The sequence below is a fragment of the Lepus europaeus genome, chromosome 1, assembly GCF_033115175.1.
Source record: "Lepus europaeus isolate LE1 chromosome 1, mLepTim1.pri, whole genome shotgun sequence".
NCBI lineage: Eukaryota > Metazoa > Chordata > Mammalia > Lagomorpha > Leporidae > Lepus > Lepus europaeus.
In genome coordinates, this window is record NC_084827.1 from 17,410,164 (window position 1) to 17,423,260 (window position 13,097).

Below are 13,097 nucleotides of genomic sequence, written 5' to 3' on the forward strand. Positions count from 1 at the left end.
GTAACATTAAAGAGATGAATCTGTTTCACCCTACTATGCCAACATAGCACTGAGATTCCTCACTTCCCAGTACGGCTGCAATAGTTTTAGGTGGGAAAATTTTCCAAGTAGTTATAAACAGATGCTTAACTCTGCCATTAAAAATTTTCAGTAAAACATCAATTGCACATAAAGCCTTTGAACACTGAAACTCAGGAATCCTATAAAAATTAATCAACTGAAAAATGCATATCTAGATGAAGGAGTGAAATTTTTCTAAATTAAAATCAGATGAAGGGGAGCTGGCGCTGTGGTGTAGCAGGTAAAGCTGCCAGCTGCAGTGCCGGCTCCCATATGGGCACCAGTTTGAGTCCCAGCTGCTCCACTTCCAATTCAGCTCTCTGCTATGGCCTGGGAAGAGTGGAAGACGGTCCAAGTCCTTGGGCCCTGTATTTGCATAGGAGATCCGGAAGAAGCTCCTGGCTCCTGGCTTTGGATCGGCCAAGATCCACCAGTTGCAAGATCAGCATTTCCGTTTCATCCATTGTGAACCAGCGGATGGAAGACACTTCTCTCTCTCTCCCTCTTTGCCTCTCTGTAACACTGCCTTTCAAAAAATAAATCTTCAAAAAATAAATCAGATGAAGGGCCTAATCTGATCAAACCTCTCAACAATCTATTTACCAAAAATAAAATAAAAATCCAAACTTCTTGCATTTGCACAAGAAACTACTCAGTCCCTATCTCTAACCTCATTTCACATCAACTTCCGTCACTCACTGTGCATCTTCCTCATCTGTTTCCAGACTACCCCAACTTCTTTCTCACTTCAGGAACTCTGCCCTTGCTCTTCTCAGTTCTTCTAAATTCTTCACTACTCACTTTGAACCTGAAAGATTACCTTCTCAGAGACAGTTTCCCAACCCACTCTAAGACCTCCTACATTACTTGTCATCACAGCATCTGACTTTTTACACAATGTTTAGAATGTAAATATATGTCTCTCTCTCCTCTGGAATGTGAGCCCTTTGTGCAAAGGGATCTTATCTTCCAGATCTATAGCTGAATCCCAGATATCTAAAACAATACTTGGCCTAGAGAAGTAAATGAATTGTGGCAAGATACTTAGATGCCAGCAAACAATCAAAAATATAAATTAGGAACTGAAACTGTGGTGTAACAGGTAAAACCAGCTGCCTGCAGTGCCAGCATCCCATATGGGTGCTGGTTCGAGTCTTGGCTGCTCCACTTCTAATCCAGTTCCCTGCTGATGTGCCTGGGAAAGCAGCAAAAGATGGCCCAAATCCATGGGCCCCTGTACCCACGTGGGAGACCCAAAAGCAGCTCCTGTCTCCTGGCTTTGGATTGGCACAGTTCCTGCCATTGTTGTCACACTCTGCCTTTCAAATAAATAAATAAATAAATAAATCTTAGGACATATCTAATTATCTATCTATCTATCTATCTATCTATCTAAATAAAAATTAGAGGCCGGCACTGTGGCATAGTGGGTAAAGCAGCTGTCTGCACTGGTGGCATCCCATAGAGGGCTGGTTTGGGTCCCAGTTGCTGTACTTCTTTTACAGCTCTTTGCTGTGGCCTGGGAAAACAGTGGAAGATAGCCTAAGTCCTTGGGACACTGCACCTGCATGGGAGACCTGGAAGAAGCTCCAGGCTCCTGGCTTTAGATCGGCCAAGCTTCAGCTGTTACAGCCATTTAGGGAGTGAACCAACAAATGGAGGACCTCTCTCTCTCTCTCTCTCTCTCTTTTTTTTTTTTTTTGATAGGCAGAGTGGACAGTGAGAGAGAGAGAGACAGAGACAAAGGTCTTCCTTTACCATTGGTTCACCCTCCAATGGCTGCTGATCCAAAGCCAGGAGCCAGGTGCTTCTCCTGGTCTCCCTTGCAAGTGCAGGGCCCAAGGACTTGGGCCATCCTCCACTGCACTCCCGGGCCAGAGCAGAGAGCCGGCCTGGAAGAGGGGCAACTGGGACAGAATCCGGTGCCCTGACCGGGACTAGAACCTGGTGTGCCGACACCGCAGGTGGAAGATTAGCCTATTGAGCCACGGCACCAGCATCTCTCTCTCTCTCTCTATTTCTCTCTGCCTCTTTGTGACTCTGCCTTTCAAATAAATAAATAAATCTTTGGAAATGTATACATAAATTAATGAAGGAGCTCAACTGCACTGTCAGATAATTGACTACAAACCAATTAAAAGCTGAACAATGGGCAGCAAAAATGGCGATCTTGATTTCAGAGGTGATTAATGCAGTAATTAAGAATCCACTTGTCTTTTCTACCAAAACCCATAGTTCACGATAGTATAAAACCACATTAATTTAAAAACCCACAATTTAATACAAATTTCAAAATAGAAGAATACAAAACTGTGCTAAATTTCCAACCACAAATAAGTCTAAAAGACAAGAATGAAAGACATTAATCTGTTAACACGACCTCTGGGTGGTTTTCAACATTGTTTTCTGCATCATTCTGTATTTTCAAACTGTCTACAATATGCATAGCGTCACTTTTATGATCACAAGAAGACGGAGCAAGAAGAACAATTATCATACTCTGCTAGCTCTAAAGCTAGCTCTGACCCTAAGACATTATAACAATGAACTTTGCAAATTCCGTAATTATAACTCATTTTTTAATTTTTCATTAATATAGTCATTAAAGCCCACTTATTATTATTATTTTTTGACAGGCAGAGTGGACAGTGAGAGAGAGAGACAGAGAGAAAGGTCTTCCTTTACCGTTGGTTCGCCCTCCAATGGCCGCCACAGCCGGCATGCTGCGGCCGGCGCACCACACTGATCCGAAGGCAGGAGCCAGGTGCCTCTCCTGGTCTCCCATGCAGGTGCAGGGCCTAAGCACTTGGGCCATCCTCCACTGCACTCCCGGGCCACAGCAGAGAGCTGGCCTGGAAGAGGGGCAACCGGGACAGAATCCGGCGCCCCGACCGGGACTAGAACCCGGTGTGCCGGCGCCGCAAGGTGGAGGATTAGCCTATTGAGCTGCGGCGCCAGCCAAAGCCCACTTATTATAGTGAATGCTTCTACCATTTCCTGCCACTATCACTCTACCATGTTTCTTTCTTTTAATCTTGGGAAGCAATTCAGTATGGTAGAAAGAACACCTTCTTTGCACTCAAACTTCAAAATTCTAGCTCTGCTATTATCTAATAGTGATGCTAAATATATTTCACTGATCACAAATTTTCTCACTTTATAAAGGAGTCTCAATCTATTAAAGACATTTTGGCATACAGCAGTCAAGAAAAGTCATGATAATCTATCAGAACGATACTACCTACTACACTACAAGCACTCTGAAAACCGATTTTGGTTGTTCTGCGGTAATCTTAGTCTAGCACTGTGTCAGCATGTTTAATTTTCAACACATAATTGTCATATCATACAATGTTTACTACCTTTTTCAGGGAGGGCTACATTAAGACTATAAAGGAATTACTACCTTTACCTTCCTAGTTATTTTAATGCAAAGTTAGAATAACTTTTTAAAAAATTATTTCTCTGAGTTACACGAAGAGGGAGGGAGAGACAGAGAGGTCTTCCATCACCCAGTTCACTCCCCAAATGGCCTCTCTGGCCAGGGTTGAGCCAAGCCAAAGCCAGGAGCTTTCATGGTCTCCCACTTACATGCAGAGACCCAAGCACTTGGGGCATTCTCTGCTGCTCTCCCAGGCGCATTCGCTGGGAGCTGAATTGCGGGTAGAGCAGCCGGGACTCAAACCAGGGCCCATCTGGGATGACAGCGCTGTCGCCAGCTGTTTAACCCACTACACCACATCAGCCCCAGAATAACTCTCAAATGCCAGAGAAAGTCACAGATCAACTCATACACCCCCACATTTATGGTAACAGAAAATAGATGAATAAACAAGCCAGGCAGGTTTAGATAGAGGAAGTAGTTATTAGTCGTTTGGGTTCATATTTCTAAAGATGCTGAAGCTGCTGCTTTAGATCTCATCTACGGACTTCCTACTTCAGTAGGTGAAGACATCTTCTACTACACTTACACTATCCTCCCACTATATTTTATCCCCTTTCCTGTGAAACTGATGGCACTTTTTCCTCTATTATTAGGGAAATACTGCTCAATGGAGAGCCAAGAAATTTACTGTGATGATGTTTCCTTTCTTACAAAAACGTTTGCTCTTCCTGTTGTCTTCTTGGCCTTAGTCTTCTACTTCAGAGGCTGTTGACCTATGCATGGTTGGTTTGTTTGTTTGTTTAAGTCCAAATGCTCAAACATATTTACTGAGTCGATCTATATCAGGAAACGAGAGTCTGTGTAAGGAAGAAAGGTCTGCTATCCAATGCACTCCTGCTGCAGGATGACACACATGCTCAGTAAGTCTGCTCTCAGGTGTCACCTTGGGACGCCTCTCTCGTGCTTTCCTATACTGGACCCTTTTGATCCCAGCTCCTGTTCTCTTCTTACCTTTAGTCCTTTTTGTTAAGAGTATATGGCATAGTAACTTCTTAAGAAAAAGTTCATTAAAAGGTCTACACATTTTTACTCTTGCGTATCAGTGACCGCTGATTGTATAACCCAACCGCTGTTTCTAAACCCATTCCTCGTTTGCTCTATGAAAGCTGGTAAAGCTAAACACTTGTTTTCCCAGGTTCTCTTGAAGCCAAGAGTCACAGTTCTACTCAATGAATTCTAAGTAGAAGCTTGCTGGCAGTTTTCTAGACAAATTTTGCTTTCCTGCCTTTTTTCCTGCTGGAATGAAGAAATGACATTTGAGGTGCTTCAGACAACTTGCTCCTGTGAGATTACAAACTCTTTTTTTCTTTTTAAGATTTTATTTATTTATTTATTTGAGAGGAAGAGTTACAGACAGAGAGGGAGAAACAGAGAGAAAGCTCTTTCATCTGCTGGTTAATTCCCCAAATGGACACAATGGCCACAGCTGGGCCGATCTGAAGCCAGGAGCAGGAGCTTCCTCCGGGTGTCCCACCGGGGTGCAGGGGCGCACGGATTTGGGCCATCTCTGCTTTCCCAGGTCATAGCAGAGAGCTGGTTCGGAAGAGGAGCACCTGGAACTCCAGCTGGCACCTACACAGGATGCCAGCGCCGCAGGTCGAGGCTTTACTAACTATGCCATGGTGCGGCTCCTGCAACCTGATCTTAAACAGACCAAAAGAGACAGAAGGACCTAAGGGCCTGATGACACTGTAAGTACTACATCACTGTATCGACCCCAGGCTGTCTACCTCTGGACTTCCTGTTCTGTGAGAGGAACGAGTTTGTATTTGAGCGATTTTTTATTGGGCTTTCTACTTCTTGCAGGCAAACACATTCCACTGAGAAACCTTGCATATCTGAAAACATTTCTTTCCTCTTGTTTCACTGTATTAGGAATAGAACTGCAAAATGATGAAATGATGATAATTTTCCCAGAGATTTTCTCTTCTAGTGCTGCTTCTTATTTCTATATCACACTAAATCCTGTCCCTTTGAATACAACTTTTTTTCTCTAGAAGCTTTTAGGATTTTCTCTTAATTCTCAATACATGAAAATGGACACTGCCCAAAAATGTCTCTGCAGGGAGAGAGGTTTTTGTTGTGCTTTTAATTCAATGCACTGACTGCTGTAGGGGCCATTTATAATCTGGAGACCAAGCATCTCAATTTGGGGGAAATTTTCTATTTAGTTTATTACTTTACACTAGCCTCTTTCATTTTCTTTGTTCTCTATGGTTGGAGGAACTGTTATTAGTTCAACACTGGACTTCCTGGAATGATTTTTCAAGATGCTAATTTTCTCAAATTTCCATCTTTGTCATATTGTCCACTTTTTGGTAAACTTCCCTTTGGTTGATCTTACACCCATTCTACTTTTTTCATTCTAACAAAATCTCTTTTTAAAAATCTCTTTCTTAGTCTCTAATCTTCCACCGCATCTATTACCATTTAATGATAAAATATTTTTTCCCTAAGAAAAGTGATCTTGATTATTACTATATTTAGTCACTTGGGCTCAGTGTATTACTTCAGATTTTTTTTCTGGCTTTTCTCTCTTTCATAGTAAAGGCCCTAACACAGAAAATGTTAAACCAACTTGTTCATTAAAAAATGAAGACGTAATGTTGAAATCTGCATGTGTACAGTGGGCAACACTGTAGGGGGACCAGGCCATGAACCTGGCCATTGTATTAGGGACTACCAGCAATATCAGCCATTTCACTGGTGGCTCTGGGTAGGGGAGATTATCTTCAGTAACAATATCTGGAGACTTTTTCTCTGAAGTCATACATTTTCTACAAAGGTGATTCCAAGTCTTCTTCCAGGAGACATACACCAGGCATCATGGGAGCAAAGAATTAGTTATATAGCAGGCCTAATTCCCCTGTTTCCTACCCTGTCCCCTCTGCCTGCAGTCTTCTTCCCAGAGAAAAAACCTCTAACTTGTTTCCAGAACAAAAGACAGGAGTAAAGCCCAAGAGTCAAAACTACTCCATACAGCGCTGGTGCTGTGGCGTAGTGGGGAAAGTCACTGCCTGCAGTGCTGGCATCCCATTTGGGTGTCGGTTCAAGTCTCAGCTGCTCCACTTCCTATTCAGCTCTCTGCTATGGCCTGGGAAAGCAGTGGAAGATGGTCTGAGTCCTTGGGCCTTTACACCCACGTGGGAGACCCAGAAGAAGCTCCTGGCTCCTGGCTTTGGAGAAGCGCCAACTCCAGCTGTTGCAGCCAATTGGGCAGTGAACCAGCAGATGGAAGACCTCTCTCTCTCTCTGCCTCTCCTTCTCTGTGTAACTCTGACTTTCAAATAAATAAATCTTAAAAAAATGGTGCCTTTCTTCTTAAATATGAACTATTATAATAAAAAGATCTCTTTGGTTTTATTTTAGAAGTTTGTGTTAATCAACATAGCACCCACAAATGTTATCTCTGATCATGTTATTTTTATCGTTGTTTTACAAAAGAGTCAACCATAAAAAGATTTACTTTATAAATAACATTAGGAAGAAAAGCAAACTGATCTAATTTCTCACCCTATTTCTCAAAATTAGGCATTTTAAACCACTAGGCCTTAATCAAAGACACTCTTCTGCCTACAGTAATCACAGGCAAAATAACTACCATGTAAGGTAAAGCTACAAATTATCAAACAATACACTTTTGAGAGTAACAGGGCACTACTGACAATTATGCCGCGGTACTATGCACAAACTGAGCAAACTGGCGGCACTACAACTAGGAGCTCAACTTCTTAAATGCCGTGCTTCTAAAGTTGTAAGGTGCTACCAGTCACACGAAGTCCTCCCTTCAAAGACATACACTGCCATCCTAGTGCCTACATACAGATCACTGCAATAAAAACAGATGGTGAAAGGATCAGCCAACATAGATTACACTGTCCTTCTGCTTGTAGGAAGCTGTGAGAACAATTCATGTACTTTAAACAGGATTGGAAAGCTGGCAGAGTTTTCTTCCTCTTACTTAGAATTATACTCACCAAAGAAATGGAACAGGGTGAAGAATGGTTAGAAAAAAGAAAAAAATGGAATGCGGTTTTCCTTCTAAAGTAGTTAACACATGCGAGGAGAAATCAGCTAAAGGCCCTTACCCATCCCAGAGTCTTTCTTGGTGCCATCGGATATTATGTCTACATGATCAGAGTCCACATCATAGCTAAAAAAATCATTCAAATAAGTCTTTGATCGCTGACCACCAAATACATATAAGCAACGATTTTTCTGAAAAAGAAAAAAAAAAGGGAGAGACTTGTCACTTCCATGAAAAATTCAGAATTTTTTTTTTTTTAAATTAAACCTCTAAAAAAGTAATGTTGTTTTCAATTATTTACTTATTTGAGATAGAGAGGGCACGTGCACACAGGTTCTCATCTGCTGGATCACTCCATAAACACCACAATGGCAGGGCTTAGGTCAGGCAGAAGCTGGGAGCTAGGAACTCAACCCAGTGCTCCCACAGGAGCCAAACCAGGCCTCAAACCCAGGCACTCTACCATGGAATGTCAGCAGCCAAACCAAATGCCCACCCAAAAGTAATGATGTAATAGATTTCACGACCCAAGCATTATGTTGAATAAGGAAGAAAACAGAAGCTAAGAGATGATCTCCAGGACAACCTGTTAAAGTAAAAACGCAAGGTACAGATAATGTATACAGGTTGGGGCTTTTGTTTAAGATAGGAGAAAACGGGACGTGTGTATGAGAGAGCAGGGGAGAGGGTAGGCATTCTAGAGAGCAAGTGAGAAGGAAGAGAGAGGGAAGCAGAGGGAGAGAGAGAGGAGTCATCTTTTTTCAAGAGCCAAGTCTGATAAAGACACTAGGAAGACAGAGATAAAAATCAGATTTCTCTGGAAGTATCTTGACTTATGGTTTTGATTTTGGAATCATGAACAAAATTTTTTTAGATTAAAGCATTAGTTTTTCAGGAGAAAAATCTCTGAAATTTGAAAAAAAAAAACAAATAGATCTGTATAAAGATAAGGTCATATAGAGAAATGGTATTTCTAGTGATTTTCCATTTTTAAAAAATGATCCATTCATGGGAGACTAAATTCTAAGCAGAAAAATCATCAGAAAGCAATCTTAAACAGCACTCACTGACCTATTACCTCTGTTATTGTAAAGACCATTACAGATAAATAAAGCAATATTTTCCTTATGAAGTAGGATTTTTAAGTTTAAAAGATACACAAGTACCTGTACCAAAACAGACATTAAGTAAAAGACTTTAAAAATCTTGAATTTGAACTGAATTTATTAGTATGAACTCATGATTTCATTTTTGTCTGACTAAAAAATATACACACATTGGGGGAGCCTCCTACTGGCTAAACATAGGAAGAAAATTTTGAGCATCAAAAGAATAATAGCATTTAATTAAAAAAAATCAAATACATAAAAATCCCATGAGTTAGTAATATTTTCTTTAAAACCTCATGAGGTAACTGAAATCTAAACTCATTAATATGAAAATCAGTTATGGAAAATAATCAATTATGCTGCCTATTCTGTATGTTTACATTTCAGGGTAATGAAATAGTTAATGAAAGGAAGTTCTTTTATAGTTGAATCCCAATTAATAAATGCAGAAGAAACAGAATGATTAAGAAACTAGTAAAATCTAGGCAAAGAGTATCAATGGCCACTGAGGTCATTAAGTGGAAGGTTGGCAGGAAACTTGACAACTGGTCAGCCTGACAACACTCAAACACAACCAAAAGCATGACTAGACATTAAATGTCTTCATATTTTACAATCAGTACCTAAGAAATATTCTCTCACCTCCCTCTAGGCTCCTGGGGAGGGGGGGGCAGTGAATCTAAAAATCAAGTCTCTGGATATAATTACCAGTTCAGAGAAAATATGAACAATAGAAGAATGTATTAGATGACACTATGAAGATAAAAATACTCAAATTATGAATATGGGAGATTCTAGAGCACAAATGACTCACTTTTTAAAAAACAAGTAAGTGGTATATATGTAGGGGAATAAAATAGAAGGTTGGAAGTCTACTGCTGTGGATTAAAAAAATTTAAGAGACCTAACAATCACATGCAATATACATAGATCTCTCTTTTTTTTTTTTTTTTGACAGGCAGAGTGGACAGTGAGAGAGAGACAGAGAGAAAGGTCTTCCTTTGCCGTTGGTTCACCCTCCAATGGCCGCCGCGGTAGCGCGCTGTGGCCGGCGCACCACGCTGATCCGATGGCAGGAGCCAGGTGCCTCTCCTGGTCTCCCATGCGGGTGCAGGGCCCAAGCACTTGGGCCATCCTCCACTGCACTCCCTGGCCACAGCAGAGAGCTGGCCTGGGAGAGGGGCAACCGGGACAGGATCGGTGCCCCGACCGGGACTAGAACCCGGTGTGCCGGCGCCGCAAGGCGGAGGATTAGCCTAGTGAGCCGCGGCGCCGGCCAAGATCTCTTTAGAATCTAAATTCAACAAGCCAGCTATTAAACAGGCATTTTTCAGTATATTAGAAAAAAAGTAAACACAGAATGAGTATGAAGTTATACTAAGAAAGTGCAGTTATTTGGTTGGCTGTGATAATGGTATTATATTTTTAAAAGCCCTTAGTGTTCAGAGCTACACACTACAGTACTTATGCCTATAATGAGACAGTAAATGGTATCTGCTTTAAAATATGCCAAAAAATAAAAATGTAAGAATTAACTTAAAAATCAAAGGAAAACCAAGAAAATGAATAAAATTCAATGAAAGCAGGTAGATACATGTAAATGAGTAGATGTATTATTGGTAACTGTTGAAAGTGACAAATACACAGAAATGTATTATTATACTCTATTTCCTTCTCTTTGTAGAGAGCACATGTTTAAAATACATGTTAGGGACAGGCATCTGACACAGCGTTTAAGATGCTGCTTCTCACATCATAGTGCCTGGGTTCAAGTCTGGATTCCAGCTTCTTACTAATGCACACCTTGGGAGGCAACGGTTGACAGCCCACGTGCTTGGGTCCCTGCCGCCCACATGGGAGACCCAGGCTCACTTTCTGGCTCCTGGCTCCGGACTGGCCCAGCCCCAGCTGTTACCGGCATTTGGGGAGTGAACCAGAAGAGTTCTCTCTCCTTGTTTTTCAAATAAACAAATAAAATGAATTTAAAAATGGGATAAATGTTAAAGAATGTGTACACTATTTAATATTGTTTGAAAACTGTGTTCACAAAAGATCAAGCTTTCATTAAAACGTCTGAAAAGTCTGTTAAGTTGGTTCTGCTGATAAATTTTATTCTTAAGTCTATAAAATCAATTCTTAATTCTTTATATTTAATGGCGAGTAGCAGAGAGAAAATAAGAATAGATACAAATTTTCCTAATTATTATGAGAAGTCAGTAAGTAGAAAGGGATAAGGATAATAGCCACAATACATGGATAAACATTGAAGATAATCATAAAATGGAAGATCTTGTTCACTGTTAAAGGAAGTTTTAATCTTTGTCACTGCTATACAAATCATTTATTTCTAATGGAAAGCTCTGATCTCTTACTGATGAATTTGGTTTCACACTGCTTTTCTTACAGAGATAGACATGACAAAAGTAACACAGTGCATGTACGGAATATTCTTACTGAGTGGAACAGCATGCAGTGTCCTATCCGAGACTGGATGTCTTCAGGTCCAGCATTACAGGAGTCTTCTCGAAGAAGTTTCCAGGTTTGACATTGACAGTTGAAAGCAAACAACCCACTGAATTGTGGTTCACTGGCTCTGCTGTCATCAACGCTGCCATTACATGTCAAAATTCTGCCACCAAAGGTGTAGATCATATGTTTTTCTGAGTCCATACACATCTATCAGAATAAGGCAACAAATTGAATAGCTTTAGTTTGCTCCAATCATATGTTCTATGATGCAATCAAAGTGTACAGTTTTATATTCTTAAAAAGTAAAAAAAAAACCTTAAAGATAGTACATATCATTATCATATACACACGATATAATATTATTCACCATCTAGCAGAGACAGGATGGATTTCTGAGTATCTTTTCCAGTCTGCCCAATGAGAGTGAAACATGTTAGGGTAAAGAGCTCTCTGTTTTTTTTCAAACTGTACGATTTTTCTGCAGAACTTGTTACAATGGTAACAAGTACAGTGTTGACTTCTACCTAGGAGTGAGCACTCATCGTACTCTATGGGTGAAGGCTGATTATACTTTCTTTTCATTCTCCTTATATAATCTCCCTTTTCTATTCTACACAAGCATCACATTAATATCACTACCATAAAATAATAAAGCAGACATGCGAGGAAGACTGACATAGCTAAATGAACCTCTATTTATTTTAGAAATCTCAAATGATGTTACAAACTAACAGACACTTACAACAGTCTTCAGAGTGATTTCTACAGTAGGGAAGAATTTTATCTCTTTTCATAATATTATCTAAGTTTAATTTTCACATTCCAAAGCCAACCTTGATTCTTCCAAACTCAAGATTATAGATTTTCATAAAAATGTGAGAAAACAGCCGTTTGTCAACAAGATAATAAGACTCAAACTCTATTTTAAAGAACATGTGGGGCCAGTGATGTGGCACAGAGGGGTAAGCCACGGCCCATGACACTGGGATCCCATACAAGCATCAGTTTGAGTCCCAGCTGCTCCACTTCCAATCCAGCTCCCTGCTAATGTGCCTAGGAAAGCAGCGGAAGATGGCCCAAGTGCTTGGGTCCCTGCCACTCATGTGCGAGACCTGGATGGAGTTCCAGGCTCCTGGCTTCAGCCTGCCCCAGCCTTGGCTGTTGTGGCCATTTGAGAAGTTAACTAGCAGATGAAAGATCTTGTTCTCTAACTCTGCCTTTCAAATAAATAATCTTTAAAAACAAAAAATATATAAATCCAAGTTGGAAATCAATGTTAAACACAAATGGCATATATATATATATATATATATATATATATACACACACACACACACACACACATATATTTTTTTGACAGGCAGAGTGGACAGTGAGAGAGAGAGAGAGACAGAGAGAAAGGTCTTCCTTTTGCCGTTGGTTCACCCTCCAATGGCCACTGCGCTGCGGATGGCGCACCGCGCTGATCTGAAGCCAGGAGCCAGGTGCTTCTCCTGGTCTCCCATGGGGTGCAGGGCCCAAGCACTTGGGCCATCCTCCACTGCACTCACGGGCCATAGCAGAGAGCTGGCCTGGAAGAGGGGCAACCGGAACAGAATCTGGCACCCCGACCGGGACTAGAACCCAGTGTGCCGGCGCCACAAGGCGGAGGATTAGCCTATTGAGCCACGGCACCGGCCCAATGGCATTTATATTTAAAGAATAAATTGCATGAGGCCAGCGTCATGGCATAGCAGGTAAAACTGCCACATCTTATACAGGCACAAGTTCAAGTCCCAGCTGCTCCTCTTCTAATCAGGCTCTCTGCTATGGTCTGAGTCCTTGGGCCCTTGCACCCAAGTAGGAGACCCATTAGAAGCTTTAGGCTGCTGGCTTCGGATCGGCCCAGTTCTGGCCATTGCAGGCATTTGAGGAGTGAACCAGCAGAGAGAAGACCTACCTCTCTCTTTCCTCTTTCCCTCTCCCCCTCTCCCACAACCCCCCTCTC

At 41.3% G+C, this 13,097-nt stretch overlaps 1 protein-coding gene across 4 annotated transcripts in view; it reads right to left on the reverse strand.

Moving 5' to 3' along the window:
• Nucleotides 1–13,097, reverse strand: part of MKLN1 (muskelin 1) — a 361,241-nt gene that overhangs the window by 51,359 nt on the left and 296,785 nt on the right. For all 4 annotated transcript variants that reach the window (XM_062199265.1, XM_062199202.1, XM_062199325.1 and 1 more), the window contains 2 exons: nucleotides 11,096–11,317; nucleotides 7,594–7,723 (listed from right to left, as the gene is read on the reverse strand). In XM_062199265.1, coding sequence (XP_062055249.1) covers nucleotides 7,594–7,723; nucleotides 11,096–11,317 — 352 coding nt within the window. The remainder of the gene's footprint in view (nucleotides 1–7,593; nucleotides 7,724–11,095; nucleotides 11,318–13,097) is intronic.